A 16,703-nucleotide genomic window follows, 5' to 3' on the forward strand; every position below is an offset into this window, starting at 1 on the left:
TACTCTAATAATCATCCAGTCTCAAGTAGAGAAGGATGAATTATGTGGTGAGAGGGGCAGGAGGTCCTGGTCTATGTGCTGGTTTTGGACATAGTGTTGAGGACTAACCTTGTGGATGGTATGGAGTATTTTGGAAGTGTATTTGTAAGAAGAAGTAGAAGTCATCACAAGTGCATAACCTCCCGTGACCGCTCATCAACGTATCATCCGAATGAGTGTCTATTAGGTATGGTGGAATGAGTGTCTATTGGGTATTGTGGAATGAGTGTCTATTGAGTATTGTGGGATGAGTGTTTATTAGGTATAGTGGGATGATGGGATGAGTATCTATGGTGCGATTGTTTTATGATGGTATGAAGGTGTCTGACATAATTATTATATGATGTTTGTTGAGTGTATCAAAATAATTATGCATGTTTTATAAATGATTTGTTACATGTTAGCTCACCCTACTTGTTTGTGTTTGTGTTTGTGCGATGATCGTATAATTCGTTATACGGGAGCAGATGAAAGAATGTCGTCTGATTCAGTGCCAATGAAGAAAGAGATAGAAGAATAAATTAGAAGAATTCGAGTTATATTTATGAGTTTATAGTTGAAATCTGAGTTTAAAACATATATACATATCAACTATGAATTATCAAGTGTGAGATTATGGAATGTTACCTTAAATGTAATGTTACATCTTTTGAGTACTTCAAGAGTTAAATTGTTGTTTGTGTTTGTAATTGTTATTGGCATTGTACAAACTTTATTTAACAACTTTTTCAGGGAGGAAAATTGAGAATGAGATAGGATTAGTTAGATCTAAACTAGTTTAATTTATTGTCTGATTTTTCTCTTAATTTATCTTTCCTTTTGTATTGCTTTTTAATTTTTGTATATCAATTGTATTCTAAAATTAATTGCACTCTTGATTTTAATCTGAAATTATTTTAACAAAGATTTAAAGAAAGGAATTTTCTTTAGAAAGATTTTTAAAACAAATTAGCGCCCATTCTTGGCTTAACAAAGCCATACACTCCTTTTGCAACAAAAGTGCAATATCAAGTTGTTATTGTTTAATATGACAACAGCAACGTTATATGATTACTATAAACAAAGTTTACCATAAAAAAATTAAATACAATAATGTCAAAATGTATTCTTTTAAGAGAGGATATTGTACGAGAATCTATAAAGACAATTCAGGTCTCAACAAATTATAATCTCTTTAACATGAGTACGAGAAAATTTTTCTTATCATTAGATAAATTTTGTTAAGAAGTGGACTTTAAACTTATCTCGATTCTACAAAACTGACTTATAAGAGATAGGACCCAATTGAACATTTGATGTTAGATGGTGAAACATTGTTCATGTGTGTTTTTCAAAAGTTGGATATTTTTATGTATAAATAAGTTTTAGTATGAAAATCATTGTATCCAATCCAGATTTAAGAGTTCACCATAAAATAAATATTGAGTTGTAATATTAGTAATTAATAAATTTACAAATGTGAATGTAGATTAAATCATAGTTAACTGAACAAAATTAAATTTCCCTATTTGTTTTCTTTGCTACTGTTTGTTATTTAACGTCGTTCTTGCATTTTTTTTTTCGTTTATTACTCGTTTGTGTTGGTAAATGGTATAATAGGTTTTGAAAGTTATTTTCTATTGTAAAATAAATATCATCCAAGTAGATCTCCCCAAATTTATCTGTATGACGTCATAGTAATCCCAATTAATTGCTCAATTATTATTACTTGAGAATCACTTTGATATTTCAACTCTTTGACTTCATAAAGCAAGTTTTACTTTCACTTCCCCTTTTTATTTGGATATAAAAATATTATTATTATTATTATTATTATTATTATTATATATATATATATATATATATATATATATATATATATAATAAAGTTTATTTACTAAAGTGTTTTGAAAACTAGTTCAAATACTTTGATTCTCACTTCCCAATTGGTCTTTGTACGAAACTTCCTTTGAAGCTATTGACACAAACTGATGCAAAATGTCTCTCAATGATGTAACGAAGTGATATGAATTAACAATTATTGGAGTACACTCTATATTAATGCCAAGTAGCAAATTGCAATCAGACTTTATCACTACGAGTCAATTTATTCAAAAAATAAGAAGAAAATTAAAAGAAATTAGAGTTTAGAAAATTGCACAACTAATTTTATTTTTTCGACCACTAGATAGATATACACAATTGAGCTTTCTTCACTAAAATTCAGTCAAAAAAATATAAAATAATTATTCTTTTCAGTTTTATATTGTATTATTGCATCAATTTTTTTTTGTAATAATAATTTTATTGTATTATATATCAATATCAATATTAATAAAAATAGAACTCTATTTGAGCATGAAGAAGTATTAACAATGCTATCAAACTCGTGGTCTAGATAAGCAAACTTGCCACCTAACTAGCAAAAGCTAACAAACTTGCCACCTAACTAGCCAAAGTTTCTTGTTAGATTTATTTACTCCACATTTGATTAGTAAAAGTCAGTTGAAATGTAAACTAAAAATAAAAATATATAGAAATTTAATAACAATGTTTCAATATATTAAATTATATATAAACTATTTAATTTTATATGAATAAATTAATTTTAATTTTTGTAAGTTGTTTCAAATAAAAGGGTAATTTCATTACTGGTTTCGTTTTATTAACTTACTAATGGCCGTGAATTAGTGGTAACTCTGAAACGTGAAGAGAACAATATTGATTATAATTTGAAAACTAAGTTATTGATAATAAATATTAATTTAGACTTTTAGATTTCTGAAAGGCAACGACGTGGCTGATGGCTGTGCTGATATTGGCAGTACAGGATTGACTTTTAAATTTATTTAGCATTACTGTTTGGGGCAAGTTGCTTTCACTTTTCAGTCTTAGTGTCTTCTTTTGTTGAACAAATATTAAATCCATCTTTCAAAGATGAATATGCTCATTAAAATATTTTTAATTACAATATTTTACAACTGGGTTTTAATACTTTCAATATTTTATCATGATTTCTTAATTATAAATAGTTTCTAGTAAATAATGTAAATTAATAGGTTACTCAGTAAAGATAAGGACCGGAAGGTTAAAAAACCTAAAAAAATACGTACACGAAACGCTTATTTTAACATCGGTAGTTATAAATATCAATAAAAATTTATATATTTATTTTTCAGGATTAGTTTAAGAATTTATTCGTTGAATTATGGATTCATTTGGGTCCATGTTGAAATCAATGTTTCTAGAATAAACGGATCTTTTTAGTTTCATACAATTAATATTAATTAATTGGTAGATATATTGTTGAAAGATGGACTTTAAAGACTAAATGAGTTAATTTGAAGTATAAGGTTATTAAGTTGACTGGATGATATGATTTAGTCTTCTTTTTCTTATTTTTTTTTCTTTTCCTATGGGAGAATATAACATTTGCAATTCCTTATTTCTACGTCTAATAATATTTTCAACAATAGATTTTTTTAAAACTAACAAACACTAGTACAAAAACAGCATACAATAGACATTAAATTGACGTCGAATTCAAAAACAACGTCATATCAATAGACGTTAAATTGACGTCGAATTTAAATTCGACGTTAAATTTAACGTCGAATTTAAATTCGACGTTAAATTTAACATCGAATTTTATCAATAAACGACGTTAATCAATTTTTTTATTTGTTTTAAAGCATGAACTATGAACGTGTAATATAGTATCAACAACAAACAACAATGACAAACAACAAACAAGTCCAATCAAACAACAAACAAGTTCAATCAAACTGTTAGAATGTAAACAAAACAGAAAATAGTTTATTGTTCAGGTTTATAAATACTGTAAAAACATTCAGAATTTGTTAATGTGAAAAGTTTGAAATTCAATACCTTGTGAGTGTCTCTGTGTTTCTCTTTGTGTTGTGCTCCATTGCTCCGGTCAGTTGTGTGCTTCTCCAGACAGTATGGTGGTGTGGAACCCTAGCACGAGGGTGGCTCTCTCTGCCTTCTCTCTAACTCTCAGATCTTTGAAGTGTGTTTCTCTCTCTTATCAAAGTGCAACATAACGTTTAAAACGTTATGTGATTTTCCTCTTTTGCCCCTCACTTTAATATGGTATCAAGAGCATAGGTTCGTGTTGTTTGTTCCCAGTGTGTGATATGGAATTGTGTGTATCCAGAGGAGTAGAAAGAAGGTTTCTTTGGGTGGTTGAAAATCAAAGAAACTACAAGAACTCAACAAGAAAGGATGACAGGATTTGGAGGAATACAGGGACCACTACCAGTGTTTGATGGGAAGCAGTTTGATGACTGGCGCATCAAAATGCAAGCCATTTTTGGTTTCCAGGATGTTTCAGAGGTGATAGAAGACGGTTTGCCTGAGTAGAGTGACAGGGCTATTGAAGAAGAGAAAAAGAATTACAAGTGGCAAGTGAAACTGAACAGCAAGGCAAGATTTTTGCTATACCAGTGTGTCAGCCCAAAGATCTTTAACAAGATCTCCAAGGATGCTACTACTAAGGAGGTATGGGACATCCTAGTGAAGACCTATGGTGATGGAGACAAAAACACAAAGGTGAAATTGTAGGCGCTGAGAAGACACTTTGAAATTTTAATCATGGATGAGAGTGAAACCGTGGCTGAGTACTTTGATAAGGTACAAGAATTGGTGAATAAAATGAGGGCTTGTAAAGATGGGATATCTAATGAGTACATTGTTGACAAGATCCTGAGAACTCTATCATCCAGATTTGATAATGTTGTGGGTGCAATTGAGGAGACTCAAAGGAAGGAAACCAAGGAGATTGAGGAACTGTTGCACTCATTAGAGGCTCATGAATTTTGCATCAATGAGCGCAAGCAGTGTCATGCGCAAGCCCTACAGGCCAGATCACATTTAAAAGGTAGGAAAGGGTTCAAGAAAGGTAGGCAAGGAGGCAAGAAAGTGAAAGATTCACAAGACCAACAAGGGGAAGAGTCTAGTGAATCAAGAAAGGTGAGAAATCAGAAGAATGCAGATGGAGAATGGAAATTTGATAAAAATAAAGTCAAGTGTTATAATTGTCAAAAACTTGGGCATTATGCCAAAGAGTGCTGGAGAGGTGAAGGAGCTAAGAATAAACCTAAGAAAAGGGTCAATCTGGCTCAAGAGGAGGAATCAGATTCAGAGACAATAATGTTGATGGCTAAAACTGAGGATGATTCATCTGAGAATTTTGTGTGGTACCTAGATTCCGGGTGTTCCAACCACATGACAGGGAGGAAAGAATGGTTTGTGAAAATACAAGAGGCTACTCAAGGAAAGATTCAATTTGCTGATGATAGAATTTGAATGCAAAGGGATATGGCAGGGTTGTTCTAAGACATGCAGAGGGAAAAGAAGTTATAATTGAAGAGGTACTGTATGTACCAGGGCTGAAAACTAATCTGCTGAGCTTGGGACAATTACTACAGAAGGGATATGAGATGAAAATGGAGAATAATAGTCTCAACATTTTCAATAAACATAAGAGGATCATTGTGCAAGCTAAACTATCACAGAACAAAACTTTTAGAGTAGTAATGAGTGCAATAAATCACCAATGTTTCACTGCATCAGAAAGTAAGGAGGAATGGTTGTGGCATTTAAGGTATGGGCATCTAAACATTAAAGATTTGTTTCTGTTAGGCTAGAAAAATATGGTGAATAGCTTGCCTAGGGTAGAAATTCCAGAAACTGTTTGCAAAGAATGCATTCAGTGCAAACAGACTAGGGGTAGTTTTCAAAAATGTTTACCCCATAAATCTACAGGGAAACTAGGGGTGATCTATTCAGATGTTTGTGGTCCTATTCAAGTGGAGACACCTGGAGGTAACAAATATTTTCTACTATTCATTGATGATTGGACTAGAAAGTGTTGGGTCTATTTGATTAAAAGAAAGGGAGTAGTGTTGCAGGTATTTCGGAAATTTAGAACTCTTGTGGAAAGGTAATGTGGATAGAAAGTGAAGGTGTTGAGAACAGATGGAGAAGGAGAGTATACCTCCATTGAATTCAGAAATTTCTGAGAGTGAGGGGATTATGCATGAGATTACCCCTCCCTATACACCACAGCACAATGGTGCAGAGAGGAAGAATAGAACCATAATGAATATGGTTAGATGCATGTTAAAAAGTAAGAAATTACCTAACTTTTTGTGGGGGAGAGGTAGTTTTGACAACCACCTATATATTGAATTTGTCCCCAACAAAGAAACTGGATGGTTTGACACCTGAAGAAGCTTGGACAGGGATGAAACCAGATGTTAAACATCTAAAGATCTTTGGTTTTATGTGCTACAAACATATACCAGATCAGCTGAGGTGAAAATGGGATGACAAGTGAGTGCCTCTGATTTTGGTAGGTTATCACTGCACTGGAGGGTACAAGTTGTATGACCCTGCATTAGGGATAGCTTGCATCAGTAGGGATGTGGTTGTTGATGAGACTGGAGTTTGGGAGTGGTAAGCAACTAGGCAGGGGACATCAACCATCACTCTGAAAGATGAAACTACTGTAGTTGAGACTAAGAAAGATGGGAATAGTGACAGTAGAAGGAGATCATCACGTGTTACTAATTTGCCATCTCACCTAAGGGACTTTGACTTATCCTATGAGGCTACTCTCACATCAGAAGGACATTTGTGCACTATGCACTAATTGCAGAGGCTGAACCAGTTGAGTTTGACGAGGCCGTGAAGGATAAGAGGTGGTATAAGGCTATGCAGGAGGAAATTTATTCTATAGAAAGAAATCAAACCTGGAAATTGGTGGAGTTACCTTCTGGAAAGAAACCTATAACATTGAAGTGGGTCTACAAGTCAAAGATAAACCCACAAGGTGTTGTTGTGAGATACATAGAATGATTGGTTGCTAAAGGATTTCTACAGAAGGCTGGAGTGGATTATGGAGAGGTATTTGCTCCTGTGGCCAGAGTTGAGACAATCATATTAGTGGTGTCCTTAGCCACTAAGTTTCACTGGACCTTACATAAGTTGGATGTGAAGTCAGCTTTCCTAAATGGAAATCTTGAGGAAGAAGTCTATGTTACACAGCCACTAGGCTTTGAGGTTGAAGGGCAGCTGGACAAAGTATACAGATTGAGGAAAGCTCTATATGGGCTTAAACAGGCTCCAAGGGCCGGGAACCAGAGGATTGATGGGTTCATGGGAAATATTGGCTTTGAAAAATGTGTTTCAGAACACGGGGTATATGTACAGTGCTGTCAACACAAAGACAGAACAGAGAAGTTGATTGTGTGTCTATATGTGGACGACTTGTTAGTCACTGGAAGTTGTGAAGAGTTGATTTCAGTCTTCAAAGCTGAAATGCAAAGGGAGTTTGAAATGAGTGACCTTGGAAGACTCAGTTATTTTCTTGGAATTGAGTTTACTAAGATTGAGAGTTGAATAGTAATGCATCAGTCCAAGTATGTCCTAGACCTACTAAAGAAGTATGAGATGGTTGATTGTAATGCAGTAAACACCCCCGCTAAAGTAGGGTTAAGGCTAGAGAAAGAGCCAGAAGAGGAAGCTGTTGATCCAACAACTTACAGAAGAATGGTTGGAAGTCTTAGATATCTTTGTAACACCTGGCCTGATTTGAGCTATAGTGTTGGAGTGATAAGCAGGTATATGGAGTGTCCTAGAGTATCACATTTGAATGCTGTCAAACGGATACTGAGGTACTTAAAAAGTACACACTCATATGGAATTCTGCTAAGAAGAGGAGAGGTTGGAGAAGAAGTACAAATTACTTCTTACTCAGATGCAGATTGGTGTGGAGATAAGACCGACAGAAGGAGCACTGCAGGGTATATTTTCTTCATGGAAGGATCTCCTATTTCCTGGAGTTCTAGAAAGGAACCAGTGGTTTCCTTGTCATCATGTGAGGCAGAATACATAGTTGCCTGTGAAGCTACTTGTCAAGCAACTTGGCTGGGATTCTTGTTAGAACGGTTGAAGGTTGAACTATCTGGGAGGTTGAGACTATTGGTAAACAACAAGCAGATATACTCACCAAAGCCCTTAAAGGTGAACGCTTTCTGAAACTCAGAAAGCAGATTGGAATGGAGCGAGCTAAGATCGTCGAAGATCACAACAGGAAGGAGTTCAAAACTTAGGGTTTTCATCGGAGAGAGGAAGATCGATCTAGGAGGAGTTTTCTCCGATTTTAATCGGTGAAAAGTGTGTGTGCTCGAAAGGAGGTGTTTTTACTGATTTTAATCCATGGAAATAACTAAAAATCAAAAGAAATGGAGTTTTCACCAATTCAATCGGTGGAAAAGAGGGTTTCACGTATATTCGAAATTTCTTTCAGTGTTTTGTTTAGGAGGAGTGTTAGAATGTAAACAAAACAGAAAACAATTTATTGTTCAAGTTTATAAATACTGTAAAAACATTCAGAATTTGTTAATGTGAAAAGTTTGAAATGCAGTACCTTGTGAGTGTCTCTGTTTTTCTCTCTGTGTTGTGCTCCATTGCTCTGGTCAATTGTGTGCTTCTCCGGCCAGTGTGGTGGTGTGGAACCCTAGCGCGAGGATGGCTCTCTCTGCCTTCTCTCTAACTCTTAGATCTTTGAAGTGTGTTTCTCTCTCTTATCAAAGTGCAACATAACGTTTAAAACGTTATGTGGTTTTCCTCTTTTGCCCCTCACTCTAATACAAACAACAAACAAGTTCAATCAAACAACAACAACAAACAAGTTCACCCAAACAATAACAACAAAGAAGTTCAACAAAAAATAACAAGAAACAAGTTCAACAAATAAGTTCTTCAAAACAAAAACGAAAACTAACCTTGGTTCATCAGAATAAAGTGTTGCCACACATGAGAGAGAAAGCAGAATGCGCCTATGAAGGACAAAAACACGAAAACAATCGGTCATAACAAACAAAAATCATACCTAAAGTAGTAAATTAACATGCATTTGTATCAAATGAAAGAAATATTACATGTGATGGTCGTCAAACTTTTTTCGAGAAAAGTTTGAGTAGAGAAGAGGGTCTCGTGCGCTAAGATAAAGTGAATGAATTTTCAATCTCCCACTCAAATTTTTATTGAATTCACTAATTTTGACGTCTAATGCTGGGGCATTCGACGTTTTATATCATTTTATGTTGAATTACAATTCTAAACGACATTTAATAATTGCATTTATTTACAAAAATGTCACCGGTCATTATTTTTAACGTTGGCTATTGAGTGGTTCGACGTTGAACGCGTGACGTTATACGTTGTTTTTGCACTAGTGAAATGAAATAAAATAAGCATTTATGAGTTAATATAGCAAGAATGTAAAAATTAGCTATAATTAATAGATATAAAGATTACACAAGATATTTTGGTTTAAATTTTCTTATATATCTAGTTAGAATCATCTAAATTTAAGTGAGATTGTTTTCAATATCCTTATAAATTATTCACATTCAAAAACATTTAATTACTTAAACTTGTTGAAAATCTTTGTAGAGATATAACCCAATGAAAAAACTTATTGAACAAGAAAAACAAACTTGGGTGTAGAAAGAATCACAATATATAGTGTTTGGAAAGAAATCACCTAATATGACTAATATCCAAAAAAAAAAAATTATACAAAAAATGCAACTAAGTTTCCAAAAGTGCTTTGAGATGAGACCTTTCACAAAAGATTTAGTAAGATGACTTTAAGGTTCTCATAGATTTCTTGATAAATACAACAGTTCATAGCAAGTGTGATTGTTAAAATCAAGGAAGAATAAAAAACAATTTATAGAAAAATATTTTTAAGAAGACTTGTTCATTAATGATAATAATTATATTATTTCTCATTGTATTTTAACACAAACAACTTAATTCATTTTTCTAAAATGTAATTTATTAAACGAGAAAAGTACTTTTGAGACAATCAATTTTTTTTTTCATTTAATCGATTGTTTTTCTTGTAGTTAATTTTGATAATTCAACAATAACAACTTAATCAATTATTTTAAGGATAATCTGTTAAATGTGCATTACTGTTTTATAAACATGAAAGATAATAGATTAATATTGAAGATAATTTATTATAGAACTTGTGACAATAGATTATATTTAGTCATAATATAATTCAACAATAACAACTTAATCAATTATTTTAAGGATAATCTGTTAAATGTGCATTACTGTTTTATAAACATGAAAGATAATAGATTAATATTGAAGATAATTTATTATAGAACTTGTGACAATAGATTATATTTAGTCATAATAAACTGTTTTTGTTTTTAAAAGATTTTAAAAAATATGTTTAGTTACAACTCAAGATTTATAATGAGTGAAAAGTACATTCTAACTTATCAATCATTTAACTATGTTATGTCTATGTGATATAATTCTTCAAAAATTCATCCCAAATAAAATGTTCTCATATTATAGCTTTTATTCACTCATTCACAAAATTAAGGTATAAAATACTTGTTAAACTTTAAAAAATTATCATACTTAATGTACTAACTTAAAAGTATTAGAAAATATCTCTAAGATATTTATGAAGGTGCAAGTGACGCTATAAGAGAGAATGATTATAGTATAAAATTATTTTTAAAAAATTAATCAAAAATACTCAACAAGAAATTACGCAATCAGAAAAAAGATTTTAAAGAACAAAATTTATTCACCTAGGTTACATTCACCAATAAGATGCTTCACTAATCAAATATCAAATATGTTAATTTGATTACAACAAGTACAATCTCTACATATACCACATGAGTATCAATCTCTTTAGGTATTACAAGTATCTCTTTAGGCCACACAAGTCCAGTCTCTCAAAACACAAGTATCATGTTAAAGACAAAATCGTCTATATGAAAAAACGATATCATGTTTTGAACTTTAATCAAATAACATTAAAACAAGTTAAAAGATTAGAAAGCAACTTAGGATAAAAAAAGTAGAGCCAAAAACCCAAAACAAACAAAACTAGAACCAAAACCCAAACATAGAAGACATAGGAAAACACTTAGGTTCTAGGAAATAGAAAAACATTTAGGCTAGAACAACCAGACGCTTGACTAGATGATGTCTTGTCTAAAAGTGTCTGAGAGAGAACTAAGCTAAACGCTCAATGATCAAAATACATGAATTAGGTATTTGGCTTCTCTAAAAAACGAAAATAGGTCAGAGAAAGCCGGAGAAAGCTAAACGCTATCTGTCCAGAAAGAGACATATATAAAAGAAGCATTTACTTGAATCCATATAATACCACAAGCGAAACAGACATGTCATCTTATGATGAAGTATCTATACGTTTGTTATCTTCAAATAAAAAGAGCTTAATTGCAAAATGGTACCTAACTATAGGAAATCAAAAAGCACTTTGTTGTTCTGAGCAAGCAATGACATTATATGCCAACGTTCAAAAACAAAAAAAGTGATAAGAAAAGTCATATTTTTTGTATGCACAGTTTAATTTAATTTTGCAGATAAGTTATTCTACACGCATCCACAATGCTACAGATCAAAAATCAAATGTGGATGTTAGAGACAAAAGAGATAATCATGCAATGTTCCTCTCTTGAAGCAAAGTCTAAAAAGATCGTACAACCTACTTCAAGCAAAGGACTGAAAAAGCATGTCTGTTGTGACAAACTTGACTTACACAACGACTACTGTAAAAAGAAGAAAGAGAAAATACAAGCATCAAGGCTACGAACTTCAAACGTTGTTGTCGCAACCGGAATCGCGACAGGACGATGATCCAAAAAGGAAACGGGTTTCGAAAAGAGATTTGGAGTCGCCACCATAGTTTATTTTGGAAAACTACGGAAAAACCATAAAATGATAAGACACGGTCCGTGAAAACCAGATTCTAGGTTCGGGAGTCGGTTACGTGTAAGGAAGGTATTAGCACCCTACAACGCCTGCCTTAAGGCAGTACCTTTAACTAAATGCACGAATATGATGTGGTTTTCAAAATGTTTAACTATCCCCTAAAAAAAAATTCTAAATAAACAAAATATATTTTTTAGTTTTTTTTAGCCCGACAAGGATTGACCTTGCTCCTACGTATTCTCATTCAAAATGAGAAATCAGGGTTACGTAGTTCTTTTTGAAACTGTTTAAGAAATTTGTTTGGAAATTGTTTGAAAATTTGTTTTGAAATGATTTTGGATTTTTGGGAAGTGAACCTGACAAGGACTGGCCTTGCTCCTACGTATCTCCATTTTTTATGGAGAATCAAGGATCACGTAGTTCTGGCCAGAAATTGTTTGTTGCCTTGAAATTGTTGATGTTTTTAGTTTCTGAAGATTTTATATTTTTTGATATTTTTATAAAATAAACGGAAAACGTATTTAGCACAAGGCCGATGCGTGCGATCACACGTGTGCTGAACCTTTAAAATATTTTTTGTAATTTTATTTAAGAAAGAAGAAAAGGTTTTAGCACAAGGACGACGCGAGCGGTCACACGTGTGCTTAACCTTTGTGAGGCCTTGGAAAATTAAACCTAAGCCATTTCTCTAATCAAATTAATGCATTGCTGAGTCACCGGTCTGCTCTCATTAATGCACCGTGACACACATTCAGTCTCATTAAATACGCACTCACATTCTCTGTTACACGTCTGCCATGTGTCACGTTGGAACCTTCTGAATCTGTAGTGGAAAATAGGTGTCCGCATGAGAGTGCACGTCCGTTTGACGTTGGGAAGAAGGAAATGATTTTCTGAAAACACTTCTTCTCACTCTCTGCATTCACCTTCTTCCTCACGAAACTCTGTCCTTTCTTCTTCTCCACCTTCTCTCTAGAATCCTTAAACTTCTCTATACTGTAACTCACCACCCCCCTTCTCTAATCACGTTTCAGAAACCGTAGGAACGTCCCCCACGCCGTGAACTTCATTTTGGACCGAACCATTTACGATTCTATAACCGATAAGTTTTCCGGCCTAGACGTTTGGTTCTTCGCAGCTTCAAACGAAAATCGTTCTTTTGGTTCTAGCTCCCTCTATCCTCTTCCAGTTATCTTATTTTTGGCCGTCTCACCCTCTTTCAAGCGTAAGAATGTTGAAGGCGAATCCGTTCGGATGGTTCTCCTCTTGATTACTAAGTCCGGTGATCTGTGATGAGGGTAAGTTTCTCTCCAATTTTGTGATGATGCCTGCCCGAGTCTCCAATGTCATCCCCTTTAATGACCACAATGAAAACTCTTTTCAAAAGCCCAAACCCCCAAACTCCTCTCTGCCCTGCATCCTGCGAGCTCTGGGATATCTTCTGGCGTGGGATTTCCCTTTTGTTTTTTTCTTTTCTTCATGTTCACTGTATCTGGCAGAAGCTCGCTTTCAGAAAAAAAACCTTCTCTTTTGATGTATACTTCTAGTCCTCAATAGAGAATTATAGAAAGAGAGTCTCTGCCTTTTGTTACTGCCATGGTAAATGTCCATTTTAAGCACTGCTTTCGTCAAACGCTGCTTTCTTCCTTTTTCTGAATGCATACGGCTGTTTTATGCTAGAGGAAGGGGTTGACCTTGTTTTTCTTCTTTTTTTTTTCCTTTTTCTTCTTTTTTCGTTTTCAAATAAAATTAAATAACTAATATATATATATATATATATATATATATATATACACATATATATAATAATAATAATAATAATAAAAATAAATAAGAAGGTAAAATTAAAATATAAATTAAAAATAAAAATGAAAGAAATAACATAAAATAAAATAAGATGAAAATAAAATAAAATAAATCTATTATAATCAATCCGGACGAAATTAGGTGCTGACAGTTGTCTAACGGACAAATATTCTTAAAGCCTGTAAATAGAAGATCTATCATGAAGAGATTCAAGAGGATAGAGTAGAGGATATCAAAAGAGAAGAAGAGAGAAAAGAGCTTAAAGAAAAGATTATATCTGAGCTGAAGAAAAGAGAAGAGAAAAGAAAAGAGAAAGAGATACTCTCGAGCTTAAGCGTCAAATCTCTTACTTTTGTAAGATCATAGAGAGAAACATCTGCGAGTGTTTAGACTGTATTGTATTGTATTCATACCCTCTTTTGGAGAGATTTAGTCTAAACTGCTTGTAAGCAATCTTTGATTGCAATTCTAAAGAGAATTAAAAATACTTTCAACTGAACTCTAATCTTAGCAGGATGCTGAGTATCAGGAGTGGTGCGAATACTTAAAGGAAATCTTGGCGAGATAGCTGAGTACAAGCGGTGCTGCTAATACTCATTTGTAATCGTGTGAAGATTATAGTACAACCCTCCGCGGAGGAGACTGGACGTAGCTCAGTTGGAGCGAACCAATAAAATCTCGTGTTATTCTCTCCTTTCTTTAATAAACGATCCAATCAAAAAACCTACAATTGAGTTTTATATTTCCAAATACAAGAACTTCCAAGCTAAACGATCATTTCTTTTTAAGGAAGTTCTTATAAACATTGCAGTAGAAACATTATGAATATCACGACGATCTTATCCATGCATATATATACATATATACGCACACACACACACACACACACACACACACAGATATATATATATATATATATATATATATATATATATATATATATATATATATATATATATATATTTCAAGTTGAGCGTTTAAGATTTCAAAAGAATATTTCACACGCTTGATAAAGTGCTATATTAGAAGGGTTGTGAAAAACGTTTTCCAAAAACACTATTCAACCCCTCTTCTAGTGTTTTTCAGGTACTTTATTGATGATCTTTAAAATATGGATGAACTACTTATACATTAGTATCAAGGAGAAGTCTAGTAGAAGAATGCAAGCAAGGAAAGTTTTGTCCCCCTTCATTGATACTCTCATTAGTGCAAAACAGGGTTAAGAACGTGGGTCATACGTCTAGGTTTCTAGAAAACCGAAGCATATGTAAAGGCAGTGGCATTTCTGCAATTTTAACGAACTTATACACCTCGGTTGCAGGGGAACCGAAGCATAAAAGCCAAATTACCTCGGTTAAAAGATAAATCGAGGCGTAATGTTCTACCACTTTTCGATAACTTTTTGAAATTACCCTACTGCCTCGGTTCTCTGACCAACCGAGGCAGAAAGGTTTCCCTAATAAGACTTCATTTTGAAAACACTTGGCCTTAGGTATCCTTTCTCGCAACCCTTGGGTATCATCCATTTTTTTTCTCTTCATCATGCGAAATCCAGAAGCCTAAGGCTTCTACACTTTTTCTTCACTACAACAGACTCAACGTTGGTCGCGAGGCTGCCACCAGATCCACTTCGTACATCATGCGTGCAGGCCAGGTACCCCGCTCTATGCGTGCAAGCCCTCTCCATCCTTTCCAACACCGCCGCCAAGCCCCTCGACCTGGCTCAGGCTGCCGTCAAAGTTAGTATGGCCCATACTTGCGATCTCTTCACCTACCTTGGGGCGCTAAAGGCTGCATTGCAGGGCTTCGGATTAAGACAACAGGTTGCGGTGAGTGACTGCGTGCAGCAGATATCCGACTCGGTGAGAGAGTTGAGCAAGACGCTGAACGAGTTACGGCACCTCTGCGACGAAACCTTCTAGTGGCAGATGAGCAACGTCCAGGTCTAGACCAGAGTCGCCCTCACCAATGACGATACTTGCATCTTTGGCTTTAATGTTGTCGCCGCCGCTGCTGGGAATATCAAGTTGGAGCTCAAGCAAAGAGTCACCGACGTTTCCATGTTCACTAGCAACGCGCTTGACCTCATGAGCCGCCTCGCTGACAACGTCACGGGGAAGCCTCGCGCCAATTTCGGGAACTAATCTTGTTTGTTCATCATGGTTCTTAGGTGTGAATATTTGAAGTGTGTTTGGAAAGATGTTAAAAGGTAGAAACCACGTTTAAGCATTTTTTTTTCAAACACGCAAGCACCGATAAGTGGTAAGGATCTGCTTGCAGTATAAGCTTCAGTATTGGTTTTTTGCTAAGTGACGAACGTGTGAATTATACAGTTACTAATATAACATGGCTTGTTATTAGTGATTTTGGATTCTTAATGTATAAACATTGTCATATTCGTATTTTGCAGAAGAACTTTGTAATGAGGTAATGGAAACACATCATATTATAATTTTTGTGATTAATTAGGTCTTAAACGCCCTTTATTGCAGCCTCTGTTGCAGAAAGGTTGAGAAAAAAAAAATAAACCCTTCTACTACCTTGGTTCAACTACAAACCGGGGCATAAGACCCCTCTACTGCAAAAAAGGAACACCCTTACTGTCTTGGTTGTATTCGAACCAAGGCAAAAGCATACACGTTTTGGCCTTGGTTCAGAACTGAGGCAAAAAGGGATAGACTTTTTACCTCATCAGTATATACCTCGGTTGCGGAACCGTTGTCTATGGGCAAAAATAACCGTTATCGTTTCTCTTGACTGCACTAGTGACTAGTGCTTTGAAACGAGGACATGTAAGCAAATATGACATTTATAATTCTTGAATGCTAGCTGAGATGTCATCTTTCAAAAAGCTAGCAACCTTATTAAGCTTATATGACATCCTCATCATAAACAAACACTCCACTTTTGCTTATCCCAACAAGCAATGTAGTTACCATCAAAATTAGGAATGTTATAAGAGGAAGGACCTTATTGAAGGGCTAACCTGTTTCAGCACCCCAATGCACTTTGTTAAAAAAGAACAAGCTAAAACATTATGAGAAAATGTGTACTCAATTTCCTTAACT

At 34.2% G+C, this 16,703-nt stretch overlaps 1 protein-coding gene across 1 annotated transcript; it reads left to right on the forward strand.

The window, feature by feature from the left end:
* Positions 1-4,632: 4,632 nt before the first annotated feature.
* Positions 4,633-5,346, forward strand: LOC148190897 (uncharacterized). Its single transcript, XM_088101206.1, has one exon. The coding sequence runs from the start codon at positions 4,633-4,635 to the stop codon at positions 5,344-5,346; it is 714 nt and encodes a 237-aa protein (XP_087957332.1).
* Positions 5,347-16,703: the final 11,357 nt, after the last annotated feature.

The sequence above is a fragment of the Vigna umbellata genome, chromosome 11, assembly GCF_029865625.1.
Source record: "Vigna umbellata cultivar VRB3 chromosome 11, Vumbellata_1.0, whole genome shotgun sequence".
NCBI lineage: Eukaryota > Viridiplantae > Streptophyta > Magnoliopsida > Fabales > Fabaceae > Vigna > Vigna umbellata.

Excerpts from the sequence above, each read along its gene's own strand:
- LOC148190897 (XM_088101206.1), top strand. The coding sequence starts at position 4,633 with ATGGATGAGAGTGAAACCGTGGCTGAGTACTTTGATAAGGTACAAGAA.